General features: G+C 35.5%; 1 protein-coding gene across 16 annotated transcripts in view; it reads left to right on the forward strand.

Moving 5' to 3' along the window:
- The window catches only part of LOC113391931 (phosphatidylinositol 4-phosphate 5-kinase type-1 alpha), a 74,997-nt gene that overhangs the window by 27,980 nt on the left and 28,679 nt on the right, over positions 1–18,338 (forward strand). For 14 of the 16 annotated variants that reach the window (XM_064219408.1, XM_064219410.1, XM_064219416.1 and 11 more), the window contains exons 4-9: positions 11,250–11,461; positions 13,161–13,325; positions 13,938–14,090; positions 15,123–15,275; positions 15,817–15,962; positions 18,280–18,327. In XM_064219408.1, coding sequence (XP_064075478.1) covers positions 11,250–11,461; positions 13,161–13,325; positions 13,938–14,090; positions 15,123–15,275; positions 15,817–15,962; positions 18,280–18,327 — 877 coding nt within the window. The remainder of the gene's footprint in view (positions 1–11,249; positions 11,462–13,160; positions 13,326–13,937; positions 14,091–15,122; positions 15,276–15,816; positions 15,963–18,279; positions 18,328–18,338) is intronic. The other 2 variants (XM_064219409.1, XM_064219411.1) reach the window with 1 other exon arrangement.

The following is an 18,338-nucleotide window of genomic DNA, read 5'->3' on the forward strand; positions in this document are numbered from 1 at the left end:
TGCTGGACATAGGCCTCCTCCCCAAGGCGCGCCACTGAGCCCGATCTTCGGCCCTTCTCATCCATCGCATCCAAATTTCCATGTGCTTAATTTGTGTTTATAAATCATATTTTGTTCGACGTTGAAAAAAAATTTTGTAAAGATTATTACTTCGAATTCAAATCTGCCATTTGTGTATCCATTCCATAAAATCCAAACCTCCAAAAGAGAGATACGTTAATTTACGTTACTAGATAAACGTCTGGTACAGTTTTTCCTACTAATATTAAAAGTACGGGTGTAAAACTGTTATTGGACGCGAGAAGGTATCCGTTAAGCGGACGCCATCGTAAAATTCCAGCGCAAACAGAACTACGATCTACGAATCTTTCTTATGACTTTACTTTTGTGTTTCAAGGGTCTCGTAGACAAAGGTTTCGCAAAAAATACTAAAAGGCTATTAAAATTGTTATCCTTTATTACGATGCTGTCTGGAAATTGAAAACGCAAACATATTTATAATATACTTGATCGGAATAATAGAATTATGCGTCATAGACTGACTGATGATTTTAGAGTATTTACTCGTATAAGCCTAGTAGCCAAGTCAAGTAGAATTTAGTTGAGCATGTATTTGTTATTTTTTGTTCATATCGTCTCTTCTATAACTTTGTTGCTTAAGTTTCTTTTGATTGCTTCTAAGAGTACGAATATTGGTATGGTTTATTGGTTAAGTAAACCAATTACTCTTTTCTGGCGCAAATACCCGTATTTAATTTTATCGTTATGAGTCTCGCGGCTTTTTACTGAAAATGTTAAATATATTGGAAAACAAAAGATTCATCCCTGGGTGGCTCTGTGTATGCCCGTCGTCAGTTCCCTGTGTATATAGCCCCAATCATTACATATTCTAGCTACAACCGTCAAAACGTGGTATCGTCGTATTCCAGCTTTATGTGAACCAAAGTAACTACGGGCGCAAGGCACAGAACATCTTAAGGCGGTATAGGGACATCTGACTGGGCCTTGGACTCGACGTCGCGGCGACGTTCGTCAGATTTAGAGAAACCTAGCCCCACTTGAAACACCGTCGCACGCGCCCGCCTCACTTAGTGCTGCTTAGACTATTTATTAATACAGACACGCGAATGTGAACCGTCGCAATTTTAAGCATACGCCCTTAGTTCCCAAGGTTGGTGGCGCATTGGTAATATAAGGAAGACATATTATTTCTTACAGCGTCAATGTCTATAAACAGTGACGCCCACTTCCCATCAGGTTACACATTCACCCGCCTACTTATTTTTTTAAAAAACGAGAGCTGTCGTGGGACACCCGAAATGACAGACACAATGAAATATATAAACAATCTTTGAGCCTTATTGTAATTAAAAATTCCGTGTAAATTAATACAATAACATAAAGTAAGTTTAAAGACAGAGAAAAAGTGAGTGAGGTCGCCCGGAGATGGAATAATCATTTTCCTTACGTGAAGTTTCTGTTAGTTCATTAGACTGTAAGCCGCGTAAAAGAATTTCGTTCCGAAACACAAGAATTACTACAAAATTTATATAATTAGTATGGATAACGTTTCACTGGATTCAAGTGTTCCAAAGTAGTCGTTGACTTTTAATATCGAGGGTAGCATTTCGTTTCATAAAACCCCCTTCACGCCAATCAACTCTTCGTTTGAATATCAAAGTTTTTTTTTTTTATTTACGGCCTATGATTATTAGTCATGAATCTTATCTAAAATTTTTTTTTTTTTTTAAATCGATATTTTAATTCAGTTATGAAGTGTAAAGTGTGTCAATAATAATAATCGATAGGTGACATAACAATATTTTCATACGAGTGCCCAAAAAATGAGTGTAATATTTTCAAGGTTCATGACACCATAACCTTTAAATGCCTAAACAGATCGCTTGAATTGCTTTCGTTATTCCACGTGACACTGGCTGAAATTAAAAAAAAAAGCCTTTTATTACTTTTTGGTCGTTTGTTGACAGTCGTCTTTTTAATTTGATACTTAATATTGGATGGTCAGATTGTTGTTTAGGGATTACTTTATGTGATAAAACTATTGTGATTGTGTGTTATCTGTTAATTTGACGACGAATATAAACTAATTTGTTTTTTTTTTTTTTGAGGGAAATCCTCGTTAAACCCTTTAAATATAAACTATGGTAAATGTTGGCGGACGGGCAAATGGGCTTACTGATGGTAAGCTGTCACCTATAGACATTGGCGCTGTGAGAAATATTAACCTTTCGTTGAGTCAACAATGCGCCACCAACTTAAGATACTACGATGCTATGTCCCCCAGTGCATGTAGTGGCACTAACTCACTTCAAATCAGCACACAATAATACTAAGTATTGCTGTTTGGCGGTAGAATATATGATCAGTGGGTGGTATATTATACCCAGTCGTGCTTGCAAACCCCTAGCCCTGACTAATTTAATATAACATTAAACATAGTGGAGTAGAAACGGCGACAAACTTATTAAATTTATTTCTTTACAAATTGTTGTAGGTAGTTGCTATTTTGCGAATAAACTATTTCAAGATCTAAAATAGTACAATGTTTAAAAAAGTAAAAACGGAATCTGCGTTGCAAATACTTTATTCTACGAAGCCGATAATCCGTACTTTATCTCTAATAGTGTTGTAAATATATCGACGCATAAGTTATCGATGGTGAAAATAATATTAATTACTAGATGTAATAATAATACTAGAACAAATACAGTTTGTCCTTTACTTTTCATATAACATGTAACTTTTTCATAACCTTTGATCTATAATTTATTGTGGATAAGTTTCCATCGAGTCTACCGTACCCCTGCACGAAATTATTATTTAGAACACACTTTCTGAACGCATCCGCAAACGTCAAACATGGCCGCCCGTCAAACTGACATGTCATTGAATTTTATGGATTTAATAACGAAATATCTCGATTATACGAATTTTGCGGATAGATGTTGACGTCTAAAAATCATAATTTTTTAAAGATCTATGTGTGTGTGGATAGATTTCGATCGGGATGAGGCCTGATGCCTGTGATGAGCGAAAGAACAAAATATATTTGTAAGTCCAAATGTATGTGTATATGTATGCGAATATTTTACTAAATTTTATCAAAAAAAAAAGTTAATAATTAAATATCTTGCTTCTGAAAGGAAGCTTGCTTCATAATTTACTCGGAAAACTCGAAAAACTTGATGTTACAAGTTTATCGATATCGATATATTTTTAATGATCAAATGTCACGATATATTAACTGTCACCGTTCAACTCTATTAGTGACTTAATTAGCCTTGCCCTGCCGTTTAACTTATATATACCTGTTACAATATATCCTCTTATTTAGTGAAGCCTTTCACTAACTTCTATGTATAATCGTGTTGTCTGTACGTTGGAATTTTTATTCCCTTTAATAGTATAGCTATAGGTAGGATTGGCTACATAACACTTGTAGTATTAGTAATTTTTTTTCAAATTATCTAGGTAGGTGGATAGTGGTCACCATCGCCTGTAGACATTGGCGCTGAAAGAAATATTAATCATTCCTTACATCACCAAAGCGCCACCAATGTTAGGAGCTAAGATGTTATGTCCCTTGTGCCTGTAATCGCACTGCCTCGCTCATCCTTCAAACCGGAATACAACGATACTGGATATTGCTGCTTCGCGGTAGAATTACCTACCCAGGTGGGCTAGCACAAAACCCTACCTCCACGACAAAGGTACTTCATCTCCTTCTGTGCCTTTGACATGTATGCAAAATTTCACAACGATCGGCTTAGAAGTTAAGGTGAAGAATATTTTAGCATTTATTATCTATATCAATAAGGATTTATTAGTAAGGACGCGTGTTCGAATCGTGACAAGCACTATGACTATATCAATAGTATATTTTTCTACAAGAAAATTACTTCATTTTTCTACTAAACGAAATGCTTTAGTACTTAAAACGTCCCGAAGACATTATACATTAAATATCAGTCGCTTCCTTTATTTATTTAACATTTTGCTGCGACACACATTCATCGGCAATTAATACTGAATATAAGAATTATCAACTAGAAATAAAGTCGTTATTGACTACAATATATTCGCCCGCAGTATATTTATCGGCTCGACGTAAACAAGTGGATATTGTGGGCGTTTCTCTCACATTGCAATCGATTTAAATGAACCCGTGGACTTGGCTAGTGACGACGACGTGAGGCGATTTAACTTGGACGTATGAAAACAAAATACACGAATGTGGCTCGTGTTATGTGATTTTCTTTGAAGTTACTGTGATCTGTCAGTTTTTTTTTTTTTAATAAATATCTCAAACAGCCTAGTTGATTAGAATGCGTGTTAACAAAATGTTGTCTATTGAAAAGCTTTGCTTTTTTTCTCGCTAAAAAATTTTTTTTTTCTTTTTCTTTTTTGAACAAATATCTTAAACAGGCCAGAGGCTTAAAACGCGTGTTAACAGAAGATATCACTAAAAAACCGTAAAGTAATCGGAACCGCGGCGGTATTATCAAACCCTAGTCAGTACCACCAATCGTTCTAAATCTAATCTAAATCTAATGCTTAATTCGTGTATATATATGTTTTTTTTTATATCAAATAGTAGATACTCTTGAAGTGGTAGTGGGCTAGTGACCAATAAGAGAGACCATGAATTGTGAACAGTGTTAAATCCCCCCATCGGAAGGCGGATAACCGAGCCTCTGAAAATTAATACTCTAATTAACATAAAAAATTAGCCTACTGTTCGGACTTTCGTACGGGGTATAATTCATGCAAAGTTACCTCACTCATTTTCACCCAATAAAGTTGATACTTCCAAAAAACCTTTCTAGTGCGAAGTAGTATCAATGGTATGCTAAGTATCAAGACCTATACTCGAGGCCAGCGATGTTGCATATATTTATATATATAAATAATAAAATCGTTATAATAACGACTAGACCTAGTTAGGTCTCAATTTTTTTTTCAATTGCAATCATATTCATTTAATTGTAATAAAATAGCGAGCGATCTATTATGAGCGCTGAAAAGTATCAAGCGAAAGGTCGCCACTGCGCTTCCATTATGTGGATAATAATTCCATTTCACAATAAAATAAAGATCAACCAGGGAACGGACGTGTCGTGAACATTTATTTGCACTAAATACTCTATGAACATATCACATCTATACAGACATTTTTAATGTTTCCGTTTCATGATATCAAATCATTTGTAAAAAGTACATCGGTAAAGAAAGCATATTATTCGATACAAGATTATATAGATGATAAAAAAGCGTGGAGTTAATGCTCGTTGAATTGCAGACAGGAGACATAACATACATATATAATTGTATTTAACTAACATGACTGTATTTTTAGATGTTGAAAAAGAGTAACTACTTAGTTTCTTGCTGGTTCTTCTCGGTAGAATCGAAATTCCGAACCGGTGGTAGCTTTACTTAAAATAGTTTGTTAAATGACGATTCAAAAGTGGTTGTAAAAGCCTACTTGAATAAAGTATATTTTGATTTGTTTTGATATTATAAATGCCAAAGTGAAACACAATATGCAATACAAATAAATTATCTATTACATATATATATATATAATTTCCCTATATATATATAGCGCGAAGCTTTACCTTATAGCAAACAAATCGTCACCCCCCCCATTTTAGCACATCGAGGGGTGAATTAAAAAAGTAGTCTATGTCCTAGTATGTATGTAACTGGAATGCTCCCAAACTGTTGGATCGATCTCGATGATATTGTAATGCGAAAGTAACTCTGTCCGTCTGTCTGTTACTCTTTCACGATCAAACCACTGAACGGATTCAAATCAAATTTGGTATAAGGCAAGCTTGAACCCCAAAGAGAGACTCCTAAAATGCGAGCGAAGCCGCAGGCGACAACGAGTGTTTAATACAAACAGGACACTCAAAACGATAAGGACGGAAAAGTCTGTGGAGAATAATATATACTAGATGAAAACCCGGCTTCGCTCGGGTAAAATAAAGACAACTAAACAAGTACATTTGTAATAATTTATTGTATAAGATTTTAAATTAACATGGTTATTTTTATTACTAACAGTATTTAAAACGGGATATTTACCATGTTTTTTATTTTTATTTGGTGGAGCTCGATATTTCGACACGAGACTCGTGAACAAGACATTCGTAGATAATGTTATTGTTAATTTATTGTATATTAATAAGTTTCCATTAAGTTTACCGTACCCCTGCACGATATTATTATTTAGAACACACTTACTGAACGCACCCGTAAACGTCAAACATGGCCGTCCGTTGAACTGTCATGTCACTGAATTTTATGTCGAAATATCTCGATTATATGAATTTTACTGATATATATCTTCGATTAAAAATTTATTTACTTCCGGGAATCGAAGCTCCATCGATGAATCATCATAGCCTTCTCACGCACCCATTTCGTTTAAACAACTCGAACTGATAAAAATGTACCTAAAACTGTATCATATTCATTTAATAAGAATGCATACTAATTTATCAATACAATACCATTCGCAGCAATGACTAATGTAAATATGTGCATAAATAATATTCTAAAACAAATTAATGATTCAATCTTTTATATAAACGTCAAGGGAAATACACACGCGTGTACGTGAACGTGTAATTGTACATATTGTATATGACACACATGCAACGCTGAACTCCCGAGACGTGACACGTATTATGCAACTGTGTGACATCGATGTGTAAATCTAATTAATGATCGTGTTTGTTATTTTTCCTTGTGTGTGTGTGTGTGTGTCTTTCGTCCATGTAGGTTTTGTTGAGGTCTCTGGCGTGGTTCCATCAATGTACAATGCGTGGTGCGCGAGTTTTTTTTATACCATAATATATACAGGCAATATGCCTTGCCTTTTTATGTAAATGGATGTTTTTTTTTTTTTATTTATTATATTGGTAGATCAAATTTGTCAACAAATGGTAGCTATGCGGTCACCACCGTCCATAGACATTAGCGCTGTAAGAAATATTAACCATTCTTTACATCGTCCATGCGCCACCAACCTTAAATATTGGTATATATGTTGTTTAATCGATTTCGGTTATTACGATCACTATGAATTTTTACTGGTGTGTAGGGGCTTGTGCAAGCGAGTCTGGGTAGGTACCATCACATATTCAACCGCCAAACAGCAATACACAGTTTTGTTGTGTTCCGGTTTGAAGGGTGAGTGAGCCAATTTAAATACAAGGTTGGTTGGGGATCCTAGTTCCTAAAGTTGGCAAAGCATTAGCGATATAAGAAATGGTTAATATTTCTTACGGCGCCAATGATTAGCAATTGTCTAACAATTAATATTGGAATTTACTTTGTAAAATGCGGTGCGTTTAAAATTCAAATACTCTTTTTATCATTAAGTTCAGCGCTACCAACGGCTATTGTTGCGAAGGGCTTGGTTAGTAAAATTTATATTATTTAGAGGTTACAGACTAAGCGTACACGGTGTAGAAACAAGCCGTATCAGAAAAAAGGTCTTCGACTAATAAGAAGGGAGGGGCAGTGGAACAAAACAGTCATTAATAAATTTAAAAATATATTTTTAAAATATTTCCATTTAAAAAAGTTTGAATCACGTGAACACGAAGGGTTACAATATATGCATATACGTAAGGCGGAATTTCTTAGAAATCCTTTCTTAGTTTCCTCGCGATATTTCCTTTCGCCGACAGGAAACGATTATTATTTAACGAGTAAATATATTTGTTTCGAATGGGCTGATTGAGCTCTTTTATTTGATAATCAGCACGGCAAATTTAATCAATGAATATTTCTTTAATACCTGTCTGTCTGTTTGTTCTGGCTAATCTCTGGAACGGCTGGACCCATTTTGACGGGACTTTCACTGGTATAAAGCTGATGTAATAAAGAGTAACTAAGGCTACAGCAATATTTTTTTCGTTATATTCAAACGCGCACAAATTCGCGGGCACAGCTAGTCATAAAATAAGATACGAAGATATATTTTTTTTAACAAGAAAAAACAATGGTACAATGTTTGTAACAGTATTTGGTTTTACGCTCGTTAAAAACTTTTTTAAATATTTGCATTGTACTTTAAACATGAAGACACTTGTCACGTTCCTGCAACCTGCCACCTGCCGTATCTCATAAACTGTTTACTCACAAGAGTAATGAACAAACAGAAGATACGGTTTCGTGAAATTATTATTTCGTTAATCATAATTTTTTTTTTCCTTTTAGTACAATTTTTTCTAGATTCGACGTAAGAAGTGATCTGTGACATTTTTTAATTGATATTGTAAAAAAAAAAACTCATTCTAAATTCAAATTTTTGTACTGAGATTGGTTTAATTTCGAATTATGTAATGTAAATTAAAAAAAAAGTGATTTATTTAAAAATATGTCTCAATTTTGTGGTTAAAGAAAACGTCGTTAGTGATGGAATGTGTGTTGGTGAAGACATATCGGCATCCGCAGTAGTCGGTTAAGCTCTTGTCTTCAATTGGAAGGAGAAACCTTCGCCAAATATAGAGATTTTTCACACTTTATTTACAATCTTAACTATATAATAATCTGTCTACACTGATGGAAGAATTGCTACAGTATAAAAATAATTCTGACTGCTGCTGTTCAATGATATGTTGTTTGCAATTTATATTAATGGTGTCCGCTGGAGTCAAGATAAAAGTTCTGAAGGATGGCTAAGATTGTGGCATTAATTTGAAGAGAGAATTCAGTCTTCGCCTTCAGTGCCAGTAGACTCACCTGATTAGTGTGTTGGCTTTCTGTGCGAAAAAAGCGAGGACACGTGCTATCAGTCAGCTGTAAAAACACAGATAAAGTATTTCAATCACTCGTAAAATAATTAAAAGGCGAAAAATTCGCTGAGCTGAACAAATATAGTCCAAAAATCGCGCGAGAATTCTTATCAGTGGCTGATCTTGATTAGGACTTTTTTTTATTCGTCAACATAACGAGGCTGTTAGTGTTATTCGTGCGAATAAATGGTCGTGCCGTTTCTTGGTTTAGGTTGAGTGATTGACTGACGTTCAGGTGTTGAAAGCCATGGGTGATACCTTGTCCTTGTCAGAGTCTTACGAGACACCTTCAGTTTTGGCGATGTCTATACATAAAGGTAATCAGCTTCTCTAACCAGGGCGACAATTCTACTTGGAACGGTAATGATACGTTCCCAGTTCTATTCTGATCCGACTTCGATTATTCCTCGCAAATAAAAATATAAAATATATATATATATATCCCGCTGAGTTTCTTTCGCCGGTTCTTCTCAGGTCCGAGGTGCTAAATTCCGAACCGGTGGTAGTTTTTGACAATCAATAAGCAAGTGTAAACACTTCTATATTGAATAAAGATTTTTGACTTTGACTTTGAAATGATAACCTCAGCTTAATCGTAACTGAGGATGAATTTTATTTATTTATATCGGTTACGATACGATCTCGATTCAACTTACAATTTTCGATTCGATTGCGATAACCTAATACTTTGTTAGTAGAATTGATGTCCTGTAATTCTATATGGAGTTTATTGAATACTAGTTCCCGCCCGCGACTTTTTTGACGTGTGAGGATGTGGGATGGGTAGGTGTTACCTGCTTCTGCTTCTTCTCCTGTTCGTTGCTGTCCCCCTAAACGCGTATGCGAAATGTTATGATAATCATTTGAGTAGTCTTAACTACGTCTTAACGTAGAATCGTAACAAATAAACAATATTATTTGTAAGGATAGTTAAGAGCAGCTGTTACTCTTCGGCATTGACTAAAATATACTTTTTTTAGTAACAAGCAATAGTGATGTACCTTTTTTGCACAATTCCACGTTATATCAAATTGCATTAGGTCCATTCGTTCAAACGTGTTGTGTAACAAACATCACTACATACAAACTTTCGTATTCATAAAACTAATTCGAAACGATAGTTATATTTTGTTCGATTGCGTAATTAAATCTTGTATAATATGTAATTCAAACAGAACGTAAATCTCAATAGCCAATGGGGCAATGACCGACCGAGCTAGCTCGATTCTGTTTCGCGGTATTGTTATGTAAAATCCATGTTGTCTTACCGATTTGTTCCTATGTAATTACTCCAGTTTTTGAAGTTTCCATATATTTGATAAGGTTTTTAGAGTGGTGTGTGTGTGTGTGTAGGTTTGTCCACGAGTGCAAACGTGTGTGAGTTCGCGTATACATATATGTACGTGTGTGGGTGTAAAAATATTCTCGTCTCGATATTATGGTCATATAATAATGACTTTTAATTTAAGTTAATTACTACAATTTACGTACAATTAAAAGTTTACAGTTTGAATTACATGCAAATCGCTTCCGTATTCAATGAATTTGAAAAAAAATCTTTAGTCTTTTTTTTTTATTTACCGTCAAAACTTATCTTCATTATATAAAGATGATATATTTAAATAATAAGCTAAACTGGTGCATAACAGTTATGGGGCGAAGTTTAGCTAAGTTTTGACATTTTAATTCATTGTGAATCATTCAAAATTGATGAGTTTGTTGGCACTTGGTATTGAATTAGATAACCTTGACTACATCTAACTGCCGTAAAATGTATAAAACTTGACATTCCATTAATAAAAAATCGCTATATCTCCGGCATTTTAAATAAGTATATAATGTTGCACTTCTTACTGCATAAAGTTCTTTATCCTGTAACGGAGGACCAAAAACACACACATCGAACAAAATCACAAACTCATAAACAATTTCATATGATGCTTTATAATTTTATTGCTCTCATGAATGATTATCGAAATATATATCACAGATAAAAATGTTCATCTGTATAGATGCAATGTACTGTATTTCCATTGTATTCTTAAATTGCAAGGTTAATATTGCAATAGTAATGTGGGTTGATGAATATCACTAGAGCATACAATGAAACTGACCTAAAGAGATGACCTAGTTAAATAGGATGGGTTATACGATTGTGATATAATGAACGACATTTATTTGGAGCCGTGAATCTTAACCGATGATTGCGATTGAGGGTTCAAATTCGGTTTATCAGCACTGAATTTTCATGTAAAACACTCACACATACAACCTCGCGAGGTTATCATATGAAATGTCTCGGATGTATACTGACAAATGTGTAATCTCCCGTGACATTCTCAAAGGGAGAGGAGGTCTTAGCCCAGTTGTGGGACACAAACAGGCTGTTACTTAACTTTAGCTAATCTTTTCCAGGTATCCAGCACGCAATTGGTGGTCTTGCCTCGAAGCCGGAACGAGATCTTCTCATGCAGGATTTCATGACAGTCGAGACGACAAATTTCCCGTCCGAAGGATCGAATCACACGCCCGCTCACCATTACTCCGAGTTCAAGTTCAAAACGTACGCCCCGATAGCCTTCAGATACTTCCGAGATCTGTTCGGAATACAACCTGACGATTTTCTTGTGAGTATTATTTTTTTTCAATATACTAGTTTATATTTGATTTAATCCAGTCGTGCGAATCGTGACGTCGTTAAGTTATATATGATATAGTTTGCCATTATTTTAAACGTCAAAAACATAGCTGTTCTTTACTGGAAATGGATCTTTCGAGAACATTTTGATTCGTAATCATCGTCACTGGTTTCATCAGTTTGGATGGTTTGGATCAGTTGGTCACTATTTCGTTAATCACATCATATAATAATAATCATACAAAATTATATTTATATATCCTGTATGATAACAAACACTATGTGCGAGCTCTTTTATCATCTATATTATGATCCTGTATATAATAATTAGCAACCCGCTCCGGCTTCGTGCGAGTGAAATAATGATATTAAAAATATCTCCGGAATGTCTTTTCATACAACGTTCACAGCTTTTTTGTCATTAGACAAACCGCTATGTCTCCGCATCTTAAATCTGTAATATCTTCGAAAATATTCATTTAAATTACATGCCGTAAACGGCTATATTGATCTATATTAAATGCACATTGTATTTAAGGTACTTAGTTGGATAATGATTAATGCTGTGTTGTTTAAAATCGCTTCGTATATAAGCCAATATTTCTCGTTAAAAGTAAAGTATAAAAAAAGGTTATGGTGGGTTATCCCTAAGAGATAGATATATGCCATCACCCACTTTTTTGTAGAACTTTTTGATCTGTAAAATACTGTAGTACAATATTTTGATCTATCTCGTTAGCTAGCGTTTGCAATGTAAACGCAAAAAAAAAATTGTTTATTTACGACATCACATTAGAAACCTCTAAAATTATCATTGTTTCTCTACTATATTGTGCATATATTATACATATAAACCTTCCTCTTGAATTACTACTATTAAAAAAAAGGCATCAAAATCCGTTGCGTAGTTTTAAAGATCTAAGCATAAACATGGACAGACTGACAGCGGGAAGCGACTTTGTTTTGTACTATGTAGTGATATGGCTTATATTTTAACATGAGTTATGAGTTTATCATCAATTATATTAAACGCAGCGACTCCCGATTTTATACCATATTTACCATATATACGACGACCTCCGTGGTCGAGTAGTATGTACACCGGTTTTCATGGGTACGCCATTCCGAAGTCCCGGGTTCGATTCCCGGCCGACTCGATGTAGAAAAAGTTCATTAGTTTTCTATGTTGTCTTGGGTCTGGGTGTTTGTGGTACCGTCGTTACTTCTGATTTTCCATAACACAAGTGCTCTAGCTACTTACATTGGGATCAGAGTAATGTATGTGATGTTGTCCAATATTTGTTGTTTGTTTGTTATTTAAGTATGGTAATCTCACTAGCAACGATACTGCCTCGTTTGTCTAATGTCTAGCTTATAACGTTCCATATCCTTTGATCCTAGATTCGAATTCCGGGTCAGAATAATTAATAGATAGGATTTTTGGCAATACATGTTTGGTAGCAGTTAAGTTTGGATGTTGGAAGCGTTTGGTGGCAGAGAGTATCTTTACTTTGTTTGGTTCGGAGCTTTAACAGTCTTGTCGTTTTAAAGTCTTCACACTTGAGTAATGTAATATCAACAATGCATGGCTATCCTCTGTCGAGAATGGACACCGTAATGAAATCTGTCTGAAGAATTATACCAGAATGTGACGTGCTACAAAATTTATAATTGATTTAATTTTCTAGATGTCAATGTGCAGCGCCCCGTTACGCGAGCTCAGCAATCCCGGAGCATCCGGCAGCATCTTCTATCTAACAAACGACGACGAGTTTATCATTAAAACAGTTCAGCACAAGGAAGGCGAGTTCCTGCAGAAACTTCTGCCCGGTTACTACTTGAATCTCGATCAGGTGAGAATTTGTCAGAATTATCGAAACGATATTTATTCATCTCTTTGATTTTACAGACGATGTCTGGGAGATACCATTGTATGTGATAATGTCGTAATTACATGCTTTATATTTTACTGTGAGATCTTTCTTTCATAAGGTTTTTTGTATATTTTGTGTAACAAATAATAAGTAAAATAACTTGGAAGTTAGCAGTGTACATTTTTTACTAGGGTTTCGTCCAAGACCGTTTCGGTCCAGCCACTCATCACGTATCATACCGCCAAACAGCAATATTTAGTAATGTTGTGTTAAGATTTGAAAATAATATCACTGCCTCCTTGGTCTAGTGGCTTAGTATAAGGCCACAGACCCCAAGGTCAGTCCTATAAAAATTTATAGATTTTTTTATCGAAAAATGCTCAGTAACAGCTCTTAGTCTGGAAGTTGGAAGTGTGACCCACGTGACTTAAAAAAAACGTACAGCCGTAAGGGAATAGAGGGTGAACCTATAATAGCGCGCATACTTTTATACTGTAATATGTCCTGCACTTTGGTCAAAATCCATCTTCTGACATCATCATCATCTTTTATCAGAAATGTTCTAATGACATCAAACCATTTCTTCCGCAGAACCCCCGCACGTTACTACCAAAGTTCTTCGGTTTATATTGTTATCAGTGCAACAGTAAGAACGTGCGGTTAGTCGCAATGAACAATTTGCTGCCTTCGTACGTGAAACTTCATCAGAAATACGATCTCAAAGGTTCTACTTACAAGAGGAAGGTGAGTGAATGTTTGCATATTTTTTTGTATTCTACGTTACGTTCTAAACAACTTTTATGTACAGTATGACTTGATTCTGTGCGAGTGTGTGTGTCTGTGTGGGGGGGGGGACAATTATAGGTGGTATGTATATACGCATGTGCAAAATTAGAATCGATAGTGAAAGCGTACCAAACATGAGTATGTACCTGTAGTTTTTTATAACTTGGGTGTATTTGTGTAGTTCAAGGCCAGAGCTGTTACAAACCAGATGTGACCGCGAGAAGCAGTTGGTACCTCCATATAATAGCGGAAACGTAAATTAGCTCATAAACAAACAACTCGTTCAATGAGTGAGATTATTCTGATATTCATTAATTTGTCCGACTTACGCAGAGGTACTAAGAAGTTTTGCTGTGGAATGTTCGATACCGATGAAAAAAAAATCAATAGTAATCAAATCAAACAAGGCATACGTTGTATTGTTTGTCTGTACATACGAATTGTCATGGCGATCGGTTGAATAGTATACAAATTAATGAATTGCAGCGCCATCTAACTATAGCGCCAAAACCTTCTCCGTGAAGAATTACCTTTACGTAGCAGCCATGGGTCATGTCAGGTCACCACCCTGACTTTTTAGGCTAAGGATGAGGAAAAGCACGGGAAGAGAGGAAAGCCTCGATATATACTGTCTGGCCTTTAGACCAGTGGAAGAACTCCACTCTCACATTTACGTATTTCATACTAAACGTTCGAAGGATATTGAACGATTAGTATGTATATTAATATTGATCTTCCTTGCGTTTATTTGTCGCTATCGTTATGTGCGCAACTCTGTCTGTCTGCCTGTTCCGCTTGCACCGCTAAACCACTGAACCAATGTTGATAGAATTTGGTACGAAGCTTGAACCCCAAGGAAGAACTTATGCTACTTCTTCCCCTTTTTAGGTTGTCGATTAGGGATTCTAGGGAAATTCTTGGAGGACTTTCGAGCTTTGTTTCTGAAGAGCGATGCCGCGTGTTCAGCTAGTAATTCAATATTTCTTACAGGCGAGTAAAACAGAAAGACAGAAGAGTTCACCGACCTACAAAGACTTGGATTTCATGGAACATCATACGGAAGGGATCTTCTTAGAGGCTGACACATATACGGCTCTCATCAAGACTATGCAGAGGGACTGTCGTGTCTTGGAGAGTTTTAAGGTAATTGTTTCAAATATGTGTTATTAAAAGTTGCATATATCTTCCTATGCAAGCCCACCTGGGTAGGTATTACCTATTTTCATCATCGCATATTCTACCGCCAGACAACAGTATTCAGTATTGTTGTGTTCCGATTTGAAGGGTGAGTAAGCCAGACTAACGAGGGACATAACATCTTAGTTCCTAAGATTGGTGGTGTATTGGCGAACAACAGCCAACAATATATATAATATTTCAGTTCCCAAGGTTGATGGTGATGAATATTAGGCGAGACTAACAGCGCCAATGTTTATGAGCGCTGGTGACCACTTAAGATCAGAGGCATATTTGTCCACCAGACTAAACAAACTAATGTTTGTATAGATATTTATTTAATTAAATATATTTAAATATATTATTAATTACACCAACCCGCATTGGAGCAGCGTGGTGGAATATGCTCCATACCTTCTCCTCAACGGGAGAGGAGGCCTTAGTCCAGCAGTGGGAAATTTACAGGCTGATTATGTTTATTATTTTATATTATTAATTTCGATTCCAGATAATGGACTATTCACTCCTAGTCGGCATCCACAATCTCGACGAGGCTCAACGCGAAAAGACGGAGGCCCGAAAGAGGACAGACTCTGGCCAGAGCGACGATGAAAACGAGGGGGAACCTAAGAAGAGTGGACTCAATAGGACAAGGTATTATTCAAACATTCATGTATATATATATTTACTAGCTGAACCTGCGTCTTTACCCGCGCGAAATTTATAAAACACAAACTACATCTCCAACCCCCCGTTTTACCCCCTTAGGGGTGAAGTTTCGTAAAATCCGTTAAATTTCAAGTTTTCTAGTTTCTGAGATCTCGTGATTAATCAGTGAGTGGTATTTCGTTTTTATATATATTAATTCTAGGTACGAGTATTATAATCGGTTAATATTTTAATGAAAGTCTACGTATAGTCTATTCCAACCACAAGAGGACAAAAGCCAAACAAACAACATTTGACATCGAATTGACCCGATATAATTGGTCGAGAGCTTGATTAATCTATAACATTCACTAGTACCTCAGAAGTAATATTGAAGTATATAAATGTAGTTACGTGGAATAGTTTGGTATTATAAATAAAGACATATTGATCGAGAACTGTTAGTTGTGTACAATATAGCAGAGCGTTTAGACTATAGAACTTTTGCTATTGCATTAGTTTAGGCGCGAGTTTAATATTTTAACGCAGATGCGAGTACAAAATTAAACAAGCTAAGCAAACGTGTGTTTTCGTGTGATTAATTTATTCTGTGGTTGAGAAAAACGTGGTGAGTGATGCATGAAGAAATTCTATTATATGTGTTCTACCGAAAAAATTGGCTTTTCCTCAAGAGGAGAAACTTGAGGTTAGGAGTGGAACATTTTCAAGCTGTTTACTTTAAATGTAATTTACGTCAATAAAGATATGACAGCGCTTTTAATTGCAAAATAATGTAGCGCTTCAGCGCTTCAAGTGGGGCTTTAGACTGTGTGGAAATCTATCGTGTTATCTTTATAATTAAATACGATACGATAGTTGTTGCGTTTCTATGTGACATCGAAAAGAGAATGCAGTCATTTTTGTGCCAATAGTATTTATTGATAATAGGAAATTTGCCAAAGTACCGACTATCAAATTTTGTTATTATTTTACGCATTTCGTTGTGTTTCGAGTCGAATCTAATCATTTATCCGCAACTTAGTTCCACTACGAACTACTTTCTGTCTTTTACCTGACAAATGATTGCTGTTAACGCCACACTCTCGTTTGTGATTAAATTGTGGTTAAAATTGCCAATTTCTCATAGTCACATTTGATGCTAACAAGTGACGACAAAATCAAAAGTCTTGATGTCTCAGGGTTTAGAACATGCGAATCTTAACCGAATTCGAGAGTTGTCTTGTATTTAATTTATGTTTGTAACTTTGGTAAAGTTAATATTGTGAGGATGAGCTCTAATCATTGTTCTTAAGAGAAATTACGCCCCAGCATTGTGATATTTAGGGGTTGTTGCGTTACTTTTTAAATAGGATTGCGTCTGCCCGAACGAAATTTCCATTTGATATATCATAGACAATTTTTACGTACTAATGCCATCCCAACTATAATATTATAAATACGAAAGTATCTATGTAACTCTTCGCGCTTAAACAGCTGTACCGATTCAGATGAAATTTGGATTGGACATAGTTTGAGTTCCAGAAGCTATCCGCCTACAGTTTTTTAATTCACCCCTCTGAGGGTAAAGAGGAGGTGAAGGGTTATGCTAGGGTGCTATAAAGTTTATGTATTATAAATTACCGGAGGTAAAGCCGCGGGTTAAGCTAGTATATTATATATCTTTTGAATCAAGTTTAATGAAAATTTCATCAGTATTGATTATGTTATATCACTTCTCGAATAGAATAGGTTTAGTGCTAATAGCAACATTCACATAGCACCGTCATGCGGGGAGGAAGTCACACACATCCTCCCAGGCACCAACTCGGAACCCAACCCTGGAAATCCGAAAACTTGCACAAAATAAAACTTCAGACAATCAGCAATGTGAATAGTTCACGGGGCTTCTAGGGGTTGTATAGGTACCCACTCCTAAAACAAATTTTATGCATACCTGGGGGACCTTTAATAGAAATATATATTTTTTAATAATTCGAATGCGTTTAATGATGTCAAATAGAAACTTAGTACATAAATGTTTAATGTTAAAATAAAGTTTTCCCGCGTCTGTACGCGATAACTCAAAAACTACCAAACGGATTTTTATATGGTTATCTCCCTCGAGAGCGACAGGAGAGCGAGCAATATAATGATGATTGTTAAATTTGTCGGAAAAAATGATACCAACTAATAGAGATTTATATATGTGTGTAGAGTTATTCTTCCCGTGCGAAACCGGGTCTAGTAGCTAGTTTATATATGTAATATATTTATATTATAAATGATCAACGATGGTGACGGTACTGTTTTGAAACTTTTCCAGATTAGAGCAAGCCAAAGAGGATTTTAAGACGCAAGTCAAACGAACACAGTAAATATATT

This window comes from Vanessa tameamea, chromosome 28 (genome assembly GCF_037043105.1).
Source record: "Vanessa tameamea isolate UH-Manoa-2023 chromosome 28, ilVanTame1 primary haplotype, whole genome shotgun sequence".
In the NCBI taxonomy this organism is placed as follows: Eukaryota; Metazoa; Arthropoda; class Insecta; order Lepidoptera; family Nymphalidae; genus Vanessa; species Vanessa tameamea.